At 38.0% G+C, this 14,881-nt stretch overlaps 1 protein-coding gene across 1 annotated transcript in view; it reads left to right on the forward strand.

Annotated features, from left to right (window-relative positions):
• The window catches only part of CHN2 (chimerin 2), a 297,938-nt gene that overhangs the window by 143,574 nt on the left and 139,483 nt on the right, over window positions 1-14,881 (forward strand). Inside the window, exon 2 of the mRNA XM_037836971.1 lies at window positions 6,632-6,670. Coding sequence (XP_037692899.1) covers window positions 6,632-6,670 — 39 coding nt within the window. The remainder of the gene's footprint in view (window positions 1-6,631; window positions 6,671-14,881) is intronic.

Raw genomic sequence — 14,881 nt, forward strand, 5'->3', positions numbered from 1 at the left:
GCCCATTTGCAAATGTGTTCAACGATCAATCAAAAGTGGCAGCAGCCGAAGCAGCTCTTCTAGAGGGAGAAGGGATAGCAGAGGGAGGGACCCAATGTTTTTACCCTCACTTTCCCACATGTACTCCCTGATACAATATATGCAGTTTTACTTGAAGCATTCTAAAAGTCAGGTCTTCTTCAACTTCGTTGGTGGATCATTCTCTATGGTGACTTTTTCATGCCTCTCATTTTCCAAAGCACCTGCATGTATTTTTTGCTTAGTCTAAGTCATACTCCACTGAGCCAAGCAAAGGAATCTGGCACTCTTGGATGTTTACAGGTATTTCTTCTTTAGTTATCACTCACCCAAGTGGAGCAGATGGCATTCTTTAATTTTTTTTTTCATTAATCAGTCTCCAAATTCCTTTACACTTGCTCTTTGGGTGATTCCAAAGAATCAACATATTTCTGGAGCAAAAAATGCCAGGAGGATTATAATCTTCCAGCTGCCGGTGACAACGAGTGGGATTAGCGTGTGTTCACCTTACCATGTGTTTCCACACATTTACTCCTAGGAGCATTCTGTGCCTCCATTTGCAACCTTCCAAGTGTATATTTCATCTAATCTGTGTATTTGCTAATTGAATCTTAAAGCCATCAAAAAGTAAAATGCATATTGATAATAGTATAATGAGGGTATGGAGAAACAGGTGTTTTTGTACATAGTTGAAAGTTCCACTGGACACTGCTCTTTTGAAGACCATTTCAACAATAGCTATTAAAATAAAAAATACAGAGATGCTTCATCCAGCAGTTCAACTTTTCAGAATCTACCCCCCCCACACACAACTTATCACAGCATTGTTTTATAATAGCAAGAAATTGAAAATAGCCTGAATGTCCATCAGCTGAAAATGATTACAAAATGAAATTAAATAAGATTTTGGTAGACTCATTCAATGTAACAGCAAGCAGCAGTTAAAAAAAGATAATATAAATTTATGTATACTGATGTGGAAAGATTCCTAAGAAATATCATTAAGTTCAAAAGCCAATTGCAGAGCATTATGTATGATGTGAGAATATGTCTTTAAATTTTTATGCTGGCTACTTACAGGGAGAAGTCTGGAAGGATTCATAGAAATCAATTAATTGTGCTTTTCTTTTTTTTTTTTTTTGAGGTAGGCAGCTTTCCAAGGTATTCACTTTTGAATTGTTGGACTTTTCCTGTTTTTTAACAATAGGCATGTATTTCTTTAAAGTTTGGTAAAAACAATAGAGGCATTCAATTATTTTCATCACAGTCTTGATCTAGAAAGAGGACTTTTTATGACTTGTATTCCCTGCTTCCCCATTGACCTCTTGTTTCAGACATCGAAGAACTTTCCCTGTTGCTGACACCATAGGTTAATTCCAGAATTCTTCGTCTTCCCCCGAAGATCCCACTGCAGAGTTACCTTCTCAGGGTTTAGTTGCTTTGAAACATGAAGGTTTCTCAAGGTTGTTCTCGTGCTAACCAGCATTTCTAGGCCCCTTTAATAAGGTTTTCACTTTCCTTCCTCCCTTCCTCCCTCCCTCCCTCCTTCCTTTCTTCCTCCTTTCCTCCCTCCCTCCCTCCTTTTCTTCCTCTCTCTCTAAAATATGTTCAGATTCTTTGTGGATTATTTCATTAGAATGGTCTTATTACTTATTTTTGTAAGGTTTTGATAGTTTTATAAGCATCTGTGTATCTTTTTTCCCTTTTAGCTTCCTCTTCAATGAGAGGAGACACCCAAGAGGAGACACCTGTTTCCCGGCCTACTTAGAGCTCCTTTTTAACATCTCTTTCATAGCATTTTGAAAAGAAGACCAAGGGAATTAAGCGTAGCCTTTTGCTACAGAAACAAGTCTCTTTGTTTTTGCCTTCACCCATAGCTCTTCTTGCACTAACACTGTGCCACAACTGTTCATACTGCATGTGTTGTTATAAGAATTATTTTTGTTGGGTGTTTCTACATCTGCTTATTTTCAAGGTGGTGATTTATTTAGTCAGTGTGCTAAAAAAGAAAGAAAGAAAGAAAGAAAACACCTAGCACTCCCACTGATTTATTTTTCATTCATTTTGATTTTTATGCAAGCAATATTTAGAGAAAATTGTAAAATGGCAAATAAGGAAAACAAGAGTAGGAATCACCTATATTTTCACTATCAGCTATAGCAACTTTTAAGGATTGGTTTTGTAGCCTTCTAGATAATTTCTATGTATATGAATATTTATCTTTTTCAAAAATGGATTCATGTTTAATAAATTGTTTTGTAACTTGATTTAATACTTAATAATGTAGCACAGATAAATTTCCATGTCATTAAAGGTAGATAATAACAGTGAACATAGAGTTTGTTGTATGCCATGCACATGTCTAAGCATTTTGTACATATTAACCTATCCAATCCTCACAACAATGCTATGAGTTGGGTATTACTTTACCCCTATTTTATTAAAAAAAAAAAAAAAAAAAGAACAACGGAGGCAGAGAGAGATTAAATAAGTAGCCTGAGGTTACACAGCTAGTAAATGGCAGAGTGAGGTTTTGATCCGGATCATTTTGATCATTTTCAAGGCTGTAGGATATGATAATTTATTTAATCACTCCCCTTATTGGGCTTTTACATTGCTTCTATTTTTCCTATTATAAACAAAACAGCAGTGAACATCTTGTTCATATGTCTTTGTTGACATGTTCAACTATTACCTTAGGCTGAATTCCCATGAATATAATTGCTGAGTCAAAGGGTTTTCACACTTTTTAAAGTTTAGATACCTGTTAGTCAATACTTTTAAGCAATGTGTTTTCCAAGCCTCTCTGGTCCTTATATCTTACTGTTCCTTTCCAAAAATGTATAATTATATTCTGGGATCAATAATTGTTTTTCTTAGATTAGGGAGTTTCTTCCATTCCCCTCCTCATTCTGCATTATGCCCATTTCTCTAAAATGTTTTAACAAAAGAGTACATTTTCAAAAAGAATTATGGCTTATGTTGTTAGGACTTTCAGTGTCTTGCATCTCCTCAACTTAAATTGTTAGATAAAGGTATGGGGATAGATGAAATACTGTCCCACCATTGACTTGTCAGTTTTTCAAACTACCAATTTTTTTTCTTTTCTCTATTTTATTTTTTTTCTTTCAAGGTTTACAGGAATTGAAGTAACAAATTCATGATAAAATAATTTCTTTACTTGATTTTAATATATGTAAATTATTGTATGGATGAACAATATATCAGAGGTCTGAAAGGCCTTTACTCTTTAATTCCACCTCGGCCTCTAAATTCTTTTATGATTTTGAAGAGTAAATTAATTGTTCTTCATTTCAGTTCCCCTCACTTGCCAAATAAGGAAGGTGGGCTGAATGACCTTGAAAACTCATTCCAGGTTTTATTTTTTTTTAAAAAGGTGTCAGGCTATTAGAAAGTCTTTAATTGGGACAACTAGTGTGTGTGTTGATGGGGTGGTGCTGGAGTCAACTAAAAATTTGTTTCAACATATTAAAAATATTTTATGCCTTGTTGCTTGACCCAGGCTCTAACAGTGTGCTTCAGTGGGTTGTGACAAGTGTCTCTGAGGCCAAGGTAATTATAGTTTTTCCACTGAAGCATGACAAATGGTCTCTCACTTTGAATTCTTTTATAGGAAAGAAAAACCTTCAGTGACAACAGCACTAGGACTTAATTATAGGCTCCAGAAATTGGGGGCAGGAATAAAGATGTTACTGGGTGCATTCAAGGGAGAGGAGAGCATGAGCCCACTTCAGGAAGAGGGAGCCCAGGTGCTGTAACAATACAACAACAATAATGAGCGGTTCTTGAGAACTTTCTGTTTGCCAGGTGCCCTGCTATAACCTGAACAGCAAGATTATGAATAGGTACTTCTATTATTTCTTTTTACAAAAATGAGTATTGTGAGGCTCTTAAAAGAAGGTCAGCAACCTGCCTTAGATGATTCAGCCAGTAATTGTCAGAGGTAAGATTGGAACCCTGAGAGTTTGTCCTTTTATTTAATTCATATTTCTTGAACACCTGCTTATATGACAGGCACCCTGGTAAGGGCTGGCAATGCAGAAGGAATGAGGCACAATTCCTGCTTTCATGGAGTTTGGCTAATAGTGGGAAAAGACCAATAACAACAAGCCAACAGCTCAATAAATAATTTCAGATGGTAATAAGTGCTGCGAAGGAAAATAAGCAGTGCGTTAGGAAAGTGACAGGGGCAGTTTACACAAGGGTTGTCAGAGAAGGCCCTGGGAAGATGAGATTTGCGATTGCCCTACATGATGGAGCAAGTCAGCCATGCAAAGAACTGGTGGAGAGCATTTTACTTGAAGGGTCCACGAGGGGAAAGGCCAGCAGGCTCAAAAGAGCTTGGTTTATTCTAGGAGCAGACAAAAGGCCAGCGTGGATGAATAAGTGAAAAGAGAAAAATGTCTGCAATGGCTTCAAAGAGGTGGGACAGATCAGACGAGGCAGGACCTTGTAGTTTGCAGTAAGATGTTGCGTTTTATTCTGAACACAGAGGGAAGACACTGAAGGGTTTCAAACAAGAAGGTGTAATCTCCAGTCTCTTCAGGTGGCTTTCTTCACCTCAAAGTTATTGAATGCCAACAAGGAGCAGTTGAAAAGGGATACGTTGCTTATGTAGCATGGAGGGCAGTTTAAAGAAAAGGTAAAAAGTTAGGGGCCAGTGTTTCAGGTGAAGCAAAATTCTGGGTTTGTTACAGAACAACAAATGGACAGTGAGAGGTCACCTAATCTAGCATTCTGACCTTAGGTAGGAAAATCTTAAGAAATCAAAGAGGAGCATCTGGTCTATATTTGATTAAAGACCTTCCTCATCTTTCTTGGGACCTTCCCTCAATATGCAGAAAGTGGCTTTCTCAGTGCACTTCTTGGTGTGTGGGTTGTGCTTGCTTCATAGAACAAATTTCTCCCAAAATAACAAGATATTACAGTTTTGTGTAGATAGTATCTCAGTGATTTATGTTTCAACACAGCCTACCTAATTTAAAAAAAAAAAATCTTTGAAGATGCCATCGACATTTTAACACACAGGGCTTGGCTTTATGGTGAGGTGACGTTGGGTGGATGGTTCTAGAACTTTATTGTAAACTCAGAAACTTGCTTTATTTTATTTGAATGCTCTTTATAAACAGCATTCATGTTAACCCATTAAAACTGGTTTATGTCACATACATAATAAAATGAATTGCTTGTTTAGGTTAAAAGCTCACTGTTATAAGATGTAGTTCTCCTACTCTGACGTAAGCATTAAAGAGTCATGGCCCACGATTATTCAGCAAACCGAGTTTGAATGACAATATAAGGCATTGCTACTATACTGTGTTTGTGCATGTGCCTAGTTATATTATCCATATGTAGGTTCCTAAGAAGAATTAGACCTAAAGATACAGATTCATTCGTATGAAACTACCTTTGGAGGCAATTAATTGAGCACTGTGATAGGGTGGGCCCCAGAGAGCAAGACACTAATTGTGAAAGAATTTAATTTAAGCTACACAAATGTAATTGAATAGGATTTGGGGAAGTTCGCTGCTCTTGACTTAGCTGTCCTTTATAAATAGCATATTTATTTCTCAGGGGAAACATCTCTCCTAAGTTGACTAAACTACCTTAATACATGGAGTTAGAAACATTTCTATTCCTTTGAATGAAAGTTGAAAGTGACAGGAGTACAAGTACCAGGGCAGTATAAGGGCAATGCGTATGATGCTGTGGGGCAAGCCGGACAAAAAATTCTGGGTTTCCTTATCTAACGGTGCTGAACTAGAGAACATATATGTTCCCCTCCAGCTCATCATTCATGATTTGGGGACAAGGATTCTTAACTCTGTTTAAACTAGAGTGTGTTTTACCAAGACTTTATGGGTATGAGCTCAGGAGTTCTATAAGACACTATCAGAATTATAAATCCAGCTGTCAGCCTTGAGATTGTTGCATCGACTGAACAAGCAGATTCCCTCCCATTGTTTGTTTTTCCAGATTGATGAATAAAAATTTCGTCCTCTACATTTTGTTGTAACTCTTTCACTCTAGCACTTCTGATGGCTGAGAGGTTTTCTGGAAGTTTTCTAAGTCATACATTGGAGTAAGTTCAAGAAGATAATGTGATCCCAATTGAATCATCAGTGCTTCTGCTGTCAGACCTATTATTTTGGGAGTTCAGTCAGTTGAGCCGCATGACTTCCCAGATTTAATACTGCATACTTACCACTTTGCATCTTATCCTCAAGTCTTAATATATGGGCTAAGGTTCTGGTTGGAAACTCAAAGATAAATTATATGTTTATTATGCCAAGTTAAGTAAATAGTATTTGAAAGGATTACTGGAGGGCACAATCAAGTTAATTACTTTAAAAATCTTTTTTGATTTACTGTGCTCTATGAAAATAGTTAAGCAATTGATTCTGTCATGGTAAGGGATCTGCAGAAGCTGGCGTTGTGTCCATGAGTGTTGGAACTGTCCCATAAATGAGTGCCGAGTCCCCCCGGGCACTAGACGTTGGTGCTGCTGACAGGCTGTTGTTCCTCCAGAGAAGACACATGTTGACAGTTTGATGTTCAGGCTAACGGATTGATTTCTTTCTTTTTATTCTAGATGCTGAAGAATACCAGCCCCCGATCTGGAAATCGTATTGTGAGTATCTGAAATGAAAATCTCCTCAGAAGTCTGCAGCCTGCCTCTTTGAACAGTCCTTGCCAGTGATTTAGTGTATGTGAGCGGCCCCGCATCAGTGTCCCTGAAAGCCCAAATCCTTGTTAAGCCACAGTATTAGTCAGAGAGGAGGAGCCGAGCACTTCTTCCCGGCCAGGAGCCCCAGGAGCTGCTGCCATGACCCAGTTCAAGAATGCTTAGGAAAACAGTTTGTACCTTCTGACTCTCTGCCTTTCAGTTTGGGGTTTTAGCATTTTTCCACAGTTGGTCAGCAAGGATGAATTCGTTGGTCTCCACGAATTATGTTCTTGGCCAGTTGCTGTAAAATCATATGACATTTACTACTAAAAAATGAACAGATAGCAAAGAATAATGTTCAGTCACACGTGGTGACTCCTTAGTAACTCCCCTTGTGAAGGCAGCCTGTTGTCATCACTTCAAACTCGTTTCCTTTTTCCTTAGTATCATGTGCCTAAGTAAGTAATTCTCTGGTGAGAGAGGGAAGCAGTTTGGTGTGATGGAAAACCACTGTGCTGATAGCCGGGGACACAGGTTCTTGTTCAGGCTCCACTTCTCGGTGACAGGACTACTAAAATAATATCGTTATTGATATGTCCATTGTTGCTACCACCTATGGGGAACCTAACAGGTGTCAGCCACTGTGCAGCTGAATTCTCAAGTTCTCAATATAGCCTTGAGGGATGGGTACCATTAGTGTTCCAATTTCAGACAGGGAAACCCAAGCTTAGGGTGGTTAAGTAACTTGACCAAAGTGTCATAATAGGTGGTGGGGTGGCATTCAGAGTGGATCCCAGAAGCCAGCCTGGATCCACAGTCTGCAACCAGATGTTTTTCTTTCTATTTAAAATTATATCTGTATAGATGTTCTGGTTTGCTAATGCTGCCCTTTTACAAAATACCAGAAATGGATTGGCTTTTATAAAGGGGGTTTATTTAGTTAAAAAAGTTACCATTTAAGAAAATGAATGTATTACAACACATTAAAAATTCAAAAGGGAAAAATCAAATGATCATCTCAATAGATGCTGAAAAAGCATTTGACAAAATCCAACATCCGTTTTTGATAAAAACACTTCAAAAGGTAGGAATTGAAGGAAACTTCCTCAATATGATAAAGAGCATATATGAAAAACCCACAGCCAGCATAGTACTCAATGGTGAGAGACTGAAAGCCTTCCCTCTAAGATCAGGAACAAGACAAGGATGCCCGCTGTCACCACTGTTATTCAACATTGTGCTGGAAGTGCTAGCCAGGGCAATCCGGCAAGACAAAGAAATAAAAGGCATCCAAATTGGAAAAGAAGAAGTAAAACTGTCATTGTTTGCAGATGGTATGATCTTATGTCTGGAAAACCCTGAGAAATCGACGATACAGCTACTAGAGCTAATAAACAAATTTAGCAAAGTAGCGGGATACAAGATTAATGCACATAAGTCAGTAATGTTTCTATATGCTAGAAATGAACAAACTGAAGAGACACTCAAGAAAAAGATACCATTTTCAATAGCAACTAAAAAAATCAAGTACCTAGGAATAAACTTAACCAAAGATGTAAAAGACCTATACAAAGAAAACTACATAACTCTACTAAAAGAAATAGAAGGGGACCTTAAAAGATGGAAAGATATTCCATGTTCATGGATAGGAAGGCTAAATATCATTAAGATGTCAATTCTACCGAAACTCATCTACAGATTCAATGCAATCCCAATCAAGATTCCAACAACCTACTTTGCAGACTTGGAAAAGCTAGTTATCAAATTTATTTGGAAAGGGAAGATGCCTCGAATTGCTAAAGACACTCTAAAAAAGAAAAACAAAGTGGGAGGACTTACACTTCCTGACTTTGAAGCTTATTATAAAGCCACAGTTGTCAAAACAGCATGGTACTGGCACAAAGATAGACGTATAGATCAATGGAATCGAATTGAGAATTCAGAGATAGACCCTCAGATCTATGGCCGACTGATCTTTGATAAGGCCCCCAAAGTCACTGAACTGAGTCATAATGGTCTATTCAACAAATGGGGCTGGGAGAGTTGGATATCCATATCCAAAAGAATGAAAGAGGACCCCTACCTCACCCCCTACACAAAAATTAACTCAAAATGGACCAAAGATCTCAATATAAAAGAAAGTACCATAAAACTCCTAGAAGATAATGTAGGAAAACATCTTCAAGACCTTGTATTAGGCGGCCACTTCCTAGACTTTACACCCAAAGCACAAGCAACAAAAGAGAAAATAGATAAATGGGAACTCCTCAAGCTTAGAAGTTTTTGCACCTCAAAGGAATTTCTCAAAAAGGTAAAGAGGCAGCCAACTCAATGGGAAAAAATTTTTGGAAACCATGTATCTGACAAAAGACTGATATCTTGCATATACAAAGAAATCCTACAACTCAATGACAATAGTACAGAGAGCCCAATTATAAAATGGGCAAAAGATATGAAAAGACAGTTCTCTGAAGAGGAAATACAAATGGCCAAGAAACACATGAAAAAATGTTCAGCTTCACTAGCTATTAGAGAGATGCAAATTAAGACCACAATGAGATACCATCTAACACCTATTAGAGTGGCTGCCATTAAACAAACAGGAAACTACAAATGCTGGAGGGGATGTGGAGAAATTGGAATTCTTATTCACTGTTGGTGGGACTGTATAATGGTTCAGCCACTCTGGAAGTCAGTCTGGCAGTTCCTTAGAAAACTAGAAATAGAGTTACCATTCGATCCAGCGATTGCACTTCTCGGTATATACCCGGAAGATCGGAAAGCAGTGACAAGAACAGATATCTGCACGCCAATGTTCATAGCAGCATTATTCACAATTGCCAAGAGATGGAAACAACCCAAATGTCCTTCAACAGATGAGTGGATAAATAAAATGTGGTATATACACACGATGGAATACTACACGGCAGTAAGAAGGAAAGACCTCGTGAAACATATGACAACATGGATGAACCTTGAAGACATAATGCTGAGTGAAATAAGCCAGGCACAGAAAGAGAAATATTATATGCTACCACTAATGTGAACTTTGAAAAATGTAAAACGAATGGTTTATAATGTAGAATGTAGGGGAACTAGCAATAGAGAGCAATTAAGGAAGGGGGAACAGTAATCCAAGAAGAGCAGATATGCTATTTAACGTTCTGGGGATGCCCAGGAATGACTATGGTCTGTTAATTTCTGATGGATATAGTAGGAGCAAGTTCACAGAAATGTTGCTATATTATGTAACTTTCTTGGGGTAAAGTAGGAACAGGTGGGAAGTAAAGCAGTTATCTTAGGTTAGTTGTCTTTTTCTTACTCCCTTGTTATGGTCTCTTTGAAATGTTCTTTTATTGTATGTTTTTCTTTTTTTTTTTGTTGTTGTTTTTTTAATTTTTGTTTTTCCATACAGTTGATTTAAAAAGGAAAAAAAGGTTAAAAAAAAAAAAAAAAAAACAACAAGGAAAAAAATATGTAGTGCCCCCTTGAGGAGCCTGTGGAGAATGCAGGGGTATTCGCCTACCCCACCTCAATGGTTGCTAACATGACCACAGACATAGGGAACTGGTGGTTTGATGGGTTGAGCCCTCTACCGTAGGTTTTACCCTTGGGAAGACGGTTGCTGCAAAGGAGAGGCTAGGCCTCCCTATATTTGTGCCTAAGAGCCTCCTCCCGAATGCCTCTTTGTTGCTCAGATGTGGCCCTCTCTCTCTGGCTAAGCCAACTTGAAAGGTGAAATCACTGCCCTCCCCACTACGTGGGATCAGACACCCAGGGGAGTGAATCTCCCTGGCAACGTGGAATATGACTCCCGGGGAGGAATGTAGACCCGGCATCGTGGGACGGAGAACATCTTCTTGACCAAAAGGGGGATGTGAAAGGAAATGAAATAAGCTTCAGTGGCAGAGAGATTCCAAAAGGAGCTGAGAGATCACTCTGGTGGGCACTCTTACGCACACTTTAGACAACCCTTTTTAGGTTCTAAAGAATTGGGGTAGCTGGTGGTGGATACCTGAAACTATCAAACTACAACCCAGAACCCATGAATCTCGAAGACAGTTGTATAAAAATGTAGCTTATGAGGGGTGACAATGGGATTGGGAAAGCCATAAGGACCACACTCCACTTTGTCTAGTTTATGGATGGATGAGTAGAAAAATAGGGGAAGGAAACAAACAGACAAAGGTACCCAGTGTTCTTTTTTACTTCAATTGCTCTTTTTCACTCTAATTATTATTCTTGTTATTTTTGTGTGTGTGCTAATGAAGGTGTCAGGGATTGATTTAGGTGATGAATGTACAACTATGTAATGGTACTGTAAACAATCGAAAGTACGATTTGTTTTGTATGACTGCGTGGTATGTGAATATATCTCAATAAAATGATGATTAAAAAGAAAATAATAAAAAAAAATAAAGTACTCCAGTGATCCCAAGAAGACCCACCCTAAATGGGTGGGGCAACACCTCCATGGAAATAATCCAATGAAAGGTCTCACCCACAGTTGATTGAGTCACATCTCCATGGAAACACTGAACCAATAGGTTCCAACCTAATCAATACTAATAAATTTGTTCCTACAAGATTGCATCAAAGAATATGTCTTTTTCTTGGTGACATAATATATATAAACCAGCACAATAGACATATATATGAGTATATTTATGTAAAAATACATATATACATTCATATAGACATACATAAATATGTGTATGTATATATATTCTGATTATAGGAACAATAAAAAGGTAAAAGACAAACATTGGAAAAATACATAAAGCCAAAAGTAAAAATTTCCCATAATTACCAAACCAACCCCAGCCCATATTCCACTCTTTCTTTCCCTGTTCCCAATAGTTGACTCCTGTCAATTTTGAAAAGCATATCCTTCTACTTGTTTAAAATATCCGTGACTAACATTAAGGAGTTTGTTTGGTTGTAGTTTGGCTTTATAAAAATGGGTTTATGCTGTACTTAGTGTCCTTGAACTTGCTTGTTTCATTTCACAGATATCTTCCAAGTCAGCACATACAGAGGCACCTCATTCTTTATTACATGAGTCTGTTCTTCCATCTGTGAAATAAAGGGGCTGTGCTGGGTCTCTAAAGGCTCTTCTAATCTAATGTTCTATATTCCAATCTATTTTAAAAAGCAGTGCTAATGACTTAGTAATTAGATGTTTTTGTTTGTTTGTTTCCTAATGGGGTGTGAAATGCTCTGACAGTAAATCAACAAAATATCTGTAGTGAGAGGTATTGGGATGGTTATCTGTGTTCCATGACTTACTATGCCACGCACACCACCTAGCACGCAGCCTTGCATACATTAACTACCCAATAAATATTTGCGGAGTGAATGCCACCACAGAGAGCTGTACTGAAGCAAAAAGACGGCATGGTCGCAAATTCATTTCATCTTTTTCTAAGAGGCTTTGGACCTCCCCATATTTCTTTTAAACTCACTTCTAGGTCCTAAAGAAATTTGAAAAGGTGTTGCTAAAAAAATATCAGTTTTACCTAGTGTATTGGTTTCATGTTTGATTTATGGATGTAATCAAGTTGTTTTTAAACAATTCTCTGAACTAGAATCATAAAACTTCTGATGCAGAGGGACAGGTGAGACCATTTAATACAAACCTAATGGAATATATGCGCTCCCTCTTTATTAACCCCAACTAAGGGTCGTTCAGGCTTTGTTTGAGGACTTTTGATGTTGTGAAATTCCAAAAATGAGGGGAATGTGTCACCTGCGGTGCCCTCTACAGCATCAAAAGTGCATTGACTAAAGCCCTACAGAACAGTCCTGAGAAAGAACTCACTCTTGGTGGTCCTGGATCCATGAATTCTTTGATCTGGGATGTTGGATCAATTATAAACTAGGCTAACAACACTGTTATCAAGCTCATGCTACCTCATACTGTTTCCAAGGTTATTATCCATTTTTATCTTTTAGCAAACATATATTGGACACCTTCTGTGTGTCAGTGGATAAATATTAGGAATCAACAATGAATAAGATGTGGTCTATACTTTCCTCCAATTCACAGTCTAGTGAGGGAGACAAATGTAAACAAAGTAAGTTAAAATGCCAAATGGATCCTAGTGACAAAGTACTGCGCTCCTACCTACTGGGAACAGAGAAGACTTTGTAGAGGAGGTTAAATAATTCACTTATGGATCTTGAAAGATGAATAGGAGAAGGAATCTGAGGACTTTGCAGACCTTCATGGTATACTTTGACAAATCCAAATATACTAAAACTCTAGCATTTTGTTGATCTGAAAATCTAGCAAACCTATCATAATATCAGATTTGTTTAGTCTCACATAATCTGTTTGTAAACTCATGCTGAACCTCAAGAATCACCAACCCCTTCTCTTTGAAATACTAACAAACCACAAACCAGCCTGTGAGGGATTAATTTTAGATACTGATGTCAAACTCATTAGCATATCATATGTGGAATCCACATTCTTCAGTCACATACTTTTTTTTTTTTTTAACTCTAGTGATTATTTGGTACTTTGAAATCTTTCATATTTACTGGGTACACTTTTGACATATTATGCGATATGAATTATAAATTCATGATTTCCAATGAAAGAAGCATATCACTATGTATTTGCTTTCATTGCCTATTGTTGGCCATAACTGACTTATTTGATGTCAGATTCTTGTTACGAAGCGTTAGTCCCCAATTATGATATTATTTATAAAAGAATAAATATCATATTTAATATCATATTATTGATAAATAACGATTCACCTTAAGAAGCTATTTACTTGCAGTGCTCTTGGTTGCAAGTAACAGAATACTCAACTCAATCCCATTGACTGACTTCAGAAAAAAAGGCCAGAGACACTGGCTTCAGACATGACCTGTTCCTGAAACTCAAATGATGTTACCAGACCCCAGTTTGTATCTCTTCCCTTTTTGGCTCCACTTTCTCATGTTTGTCTCCAGTCTTAGTAAGCTCTTCATTTGTGATCCCCAGATAGCTACCAATAGCACCAGAGCTACCACTCCTTCATTCAGGAGCAGCAGAGAGATGGTCTGCTTTCCTGATACTTCAAGCAAAGTCTCAGAACCATGTTTTAGCCCTGGCTGGCTGGGTTACCCATCCCCGACTCCACCACTGTGTCAAAGGTGGGATATGTTAACTGTCCTAAACCAATCAGGGTCCACCATTGGAACTGCAGGAGCGCTCAAACCTACACAATCCGCATGACTAGGGAAATTTGGATACTTTAAGAAGGAGGAAAAAGGGAATGGATGCTAAAGAGGCAACCACAAATGTATGGCATGTAAATTTAGAAGTCTAAGAAACTTAGGAATCAGTTCCCTCAGTATTTTATATAAAGTGCTCATTAATTTATTCATTCATCCAACAAACACATATTAAGTCTCTGCCTTAAGCTGGACACTGCGGGGCCTTAACACTCAAGACCAAATCCCAAACACTAAAAACTTTGGTTTTGATGTCCTAATAGAAAAGCAGCTTTCAAGTTCACTTAAAAATAAATAAATAAATAAATAAATAAATAATTTAAAAAAAAAAGGCTATGTTCAACTTTAAGCCAGAACTCTATGTATGCCCTGAGTGCACAAGTTCAAAAACCAACCACCATGGGTATACTCTGAAAGATTTCATTTTTTAAGAGGCCAAGTGCCAATTAAGTGACAGATGCTGCTGCTGACAGCTCTCCCAGGGGACCCTCCTGGGCAGTAGGTCAAGCAGTCACAGCTTGTGTTTGTTTTTCTAAAGAGAAGTTTGGAATCTCAAAACCCTGATCTGCAGACCCTGTGCATCAGAATCACCTGGGAGAATATTTATCATAATGATTTCTTGGCCTCACCCCAGATCTCTCAATCAGAAAAGTAGGTAGATCTGTGTTTTATTAAACCCCGCCCCACCAAGCTTTTCTTATGCACAAATATGTTTGAGACCCCTTGGTTTGAGGCTACATAAGCCTCATCTCACATTATTCACAGTGGTGCCATTAGACAAGAGAAGGACAAAACTCCATCAAGACTTGGTGTTCTGTAAGTGAGGCAAGGCCTGACAATGACCTGATGGAATGTGGGATTGAGCCAAAGAAGACTTCAAAAGCTCCTACAACCTACTCACAGCCATGATTTTGTCCAAGAAAGCTGGGAAGACATGGGCAGTGA

Source organism: Choloepus didactylus, chromosome 5 (genome assembly GCF_015220235.1).
Source record: "Choloepus didactylus isolate mChoDid1 chromosome 5, mChoDid1.pri, whole genome shotgun sequence".
Lineage (NCBI taxonomy): Eukaryota > Metazoa > Chordata > Mammalia > Pilosa > Megalonychidae > Choloepus > Choloepus didactylus.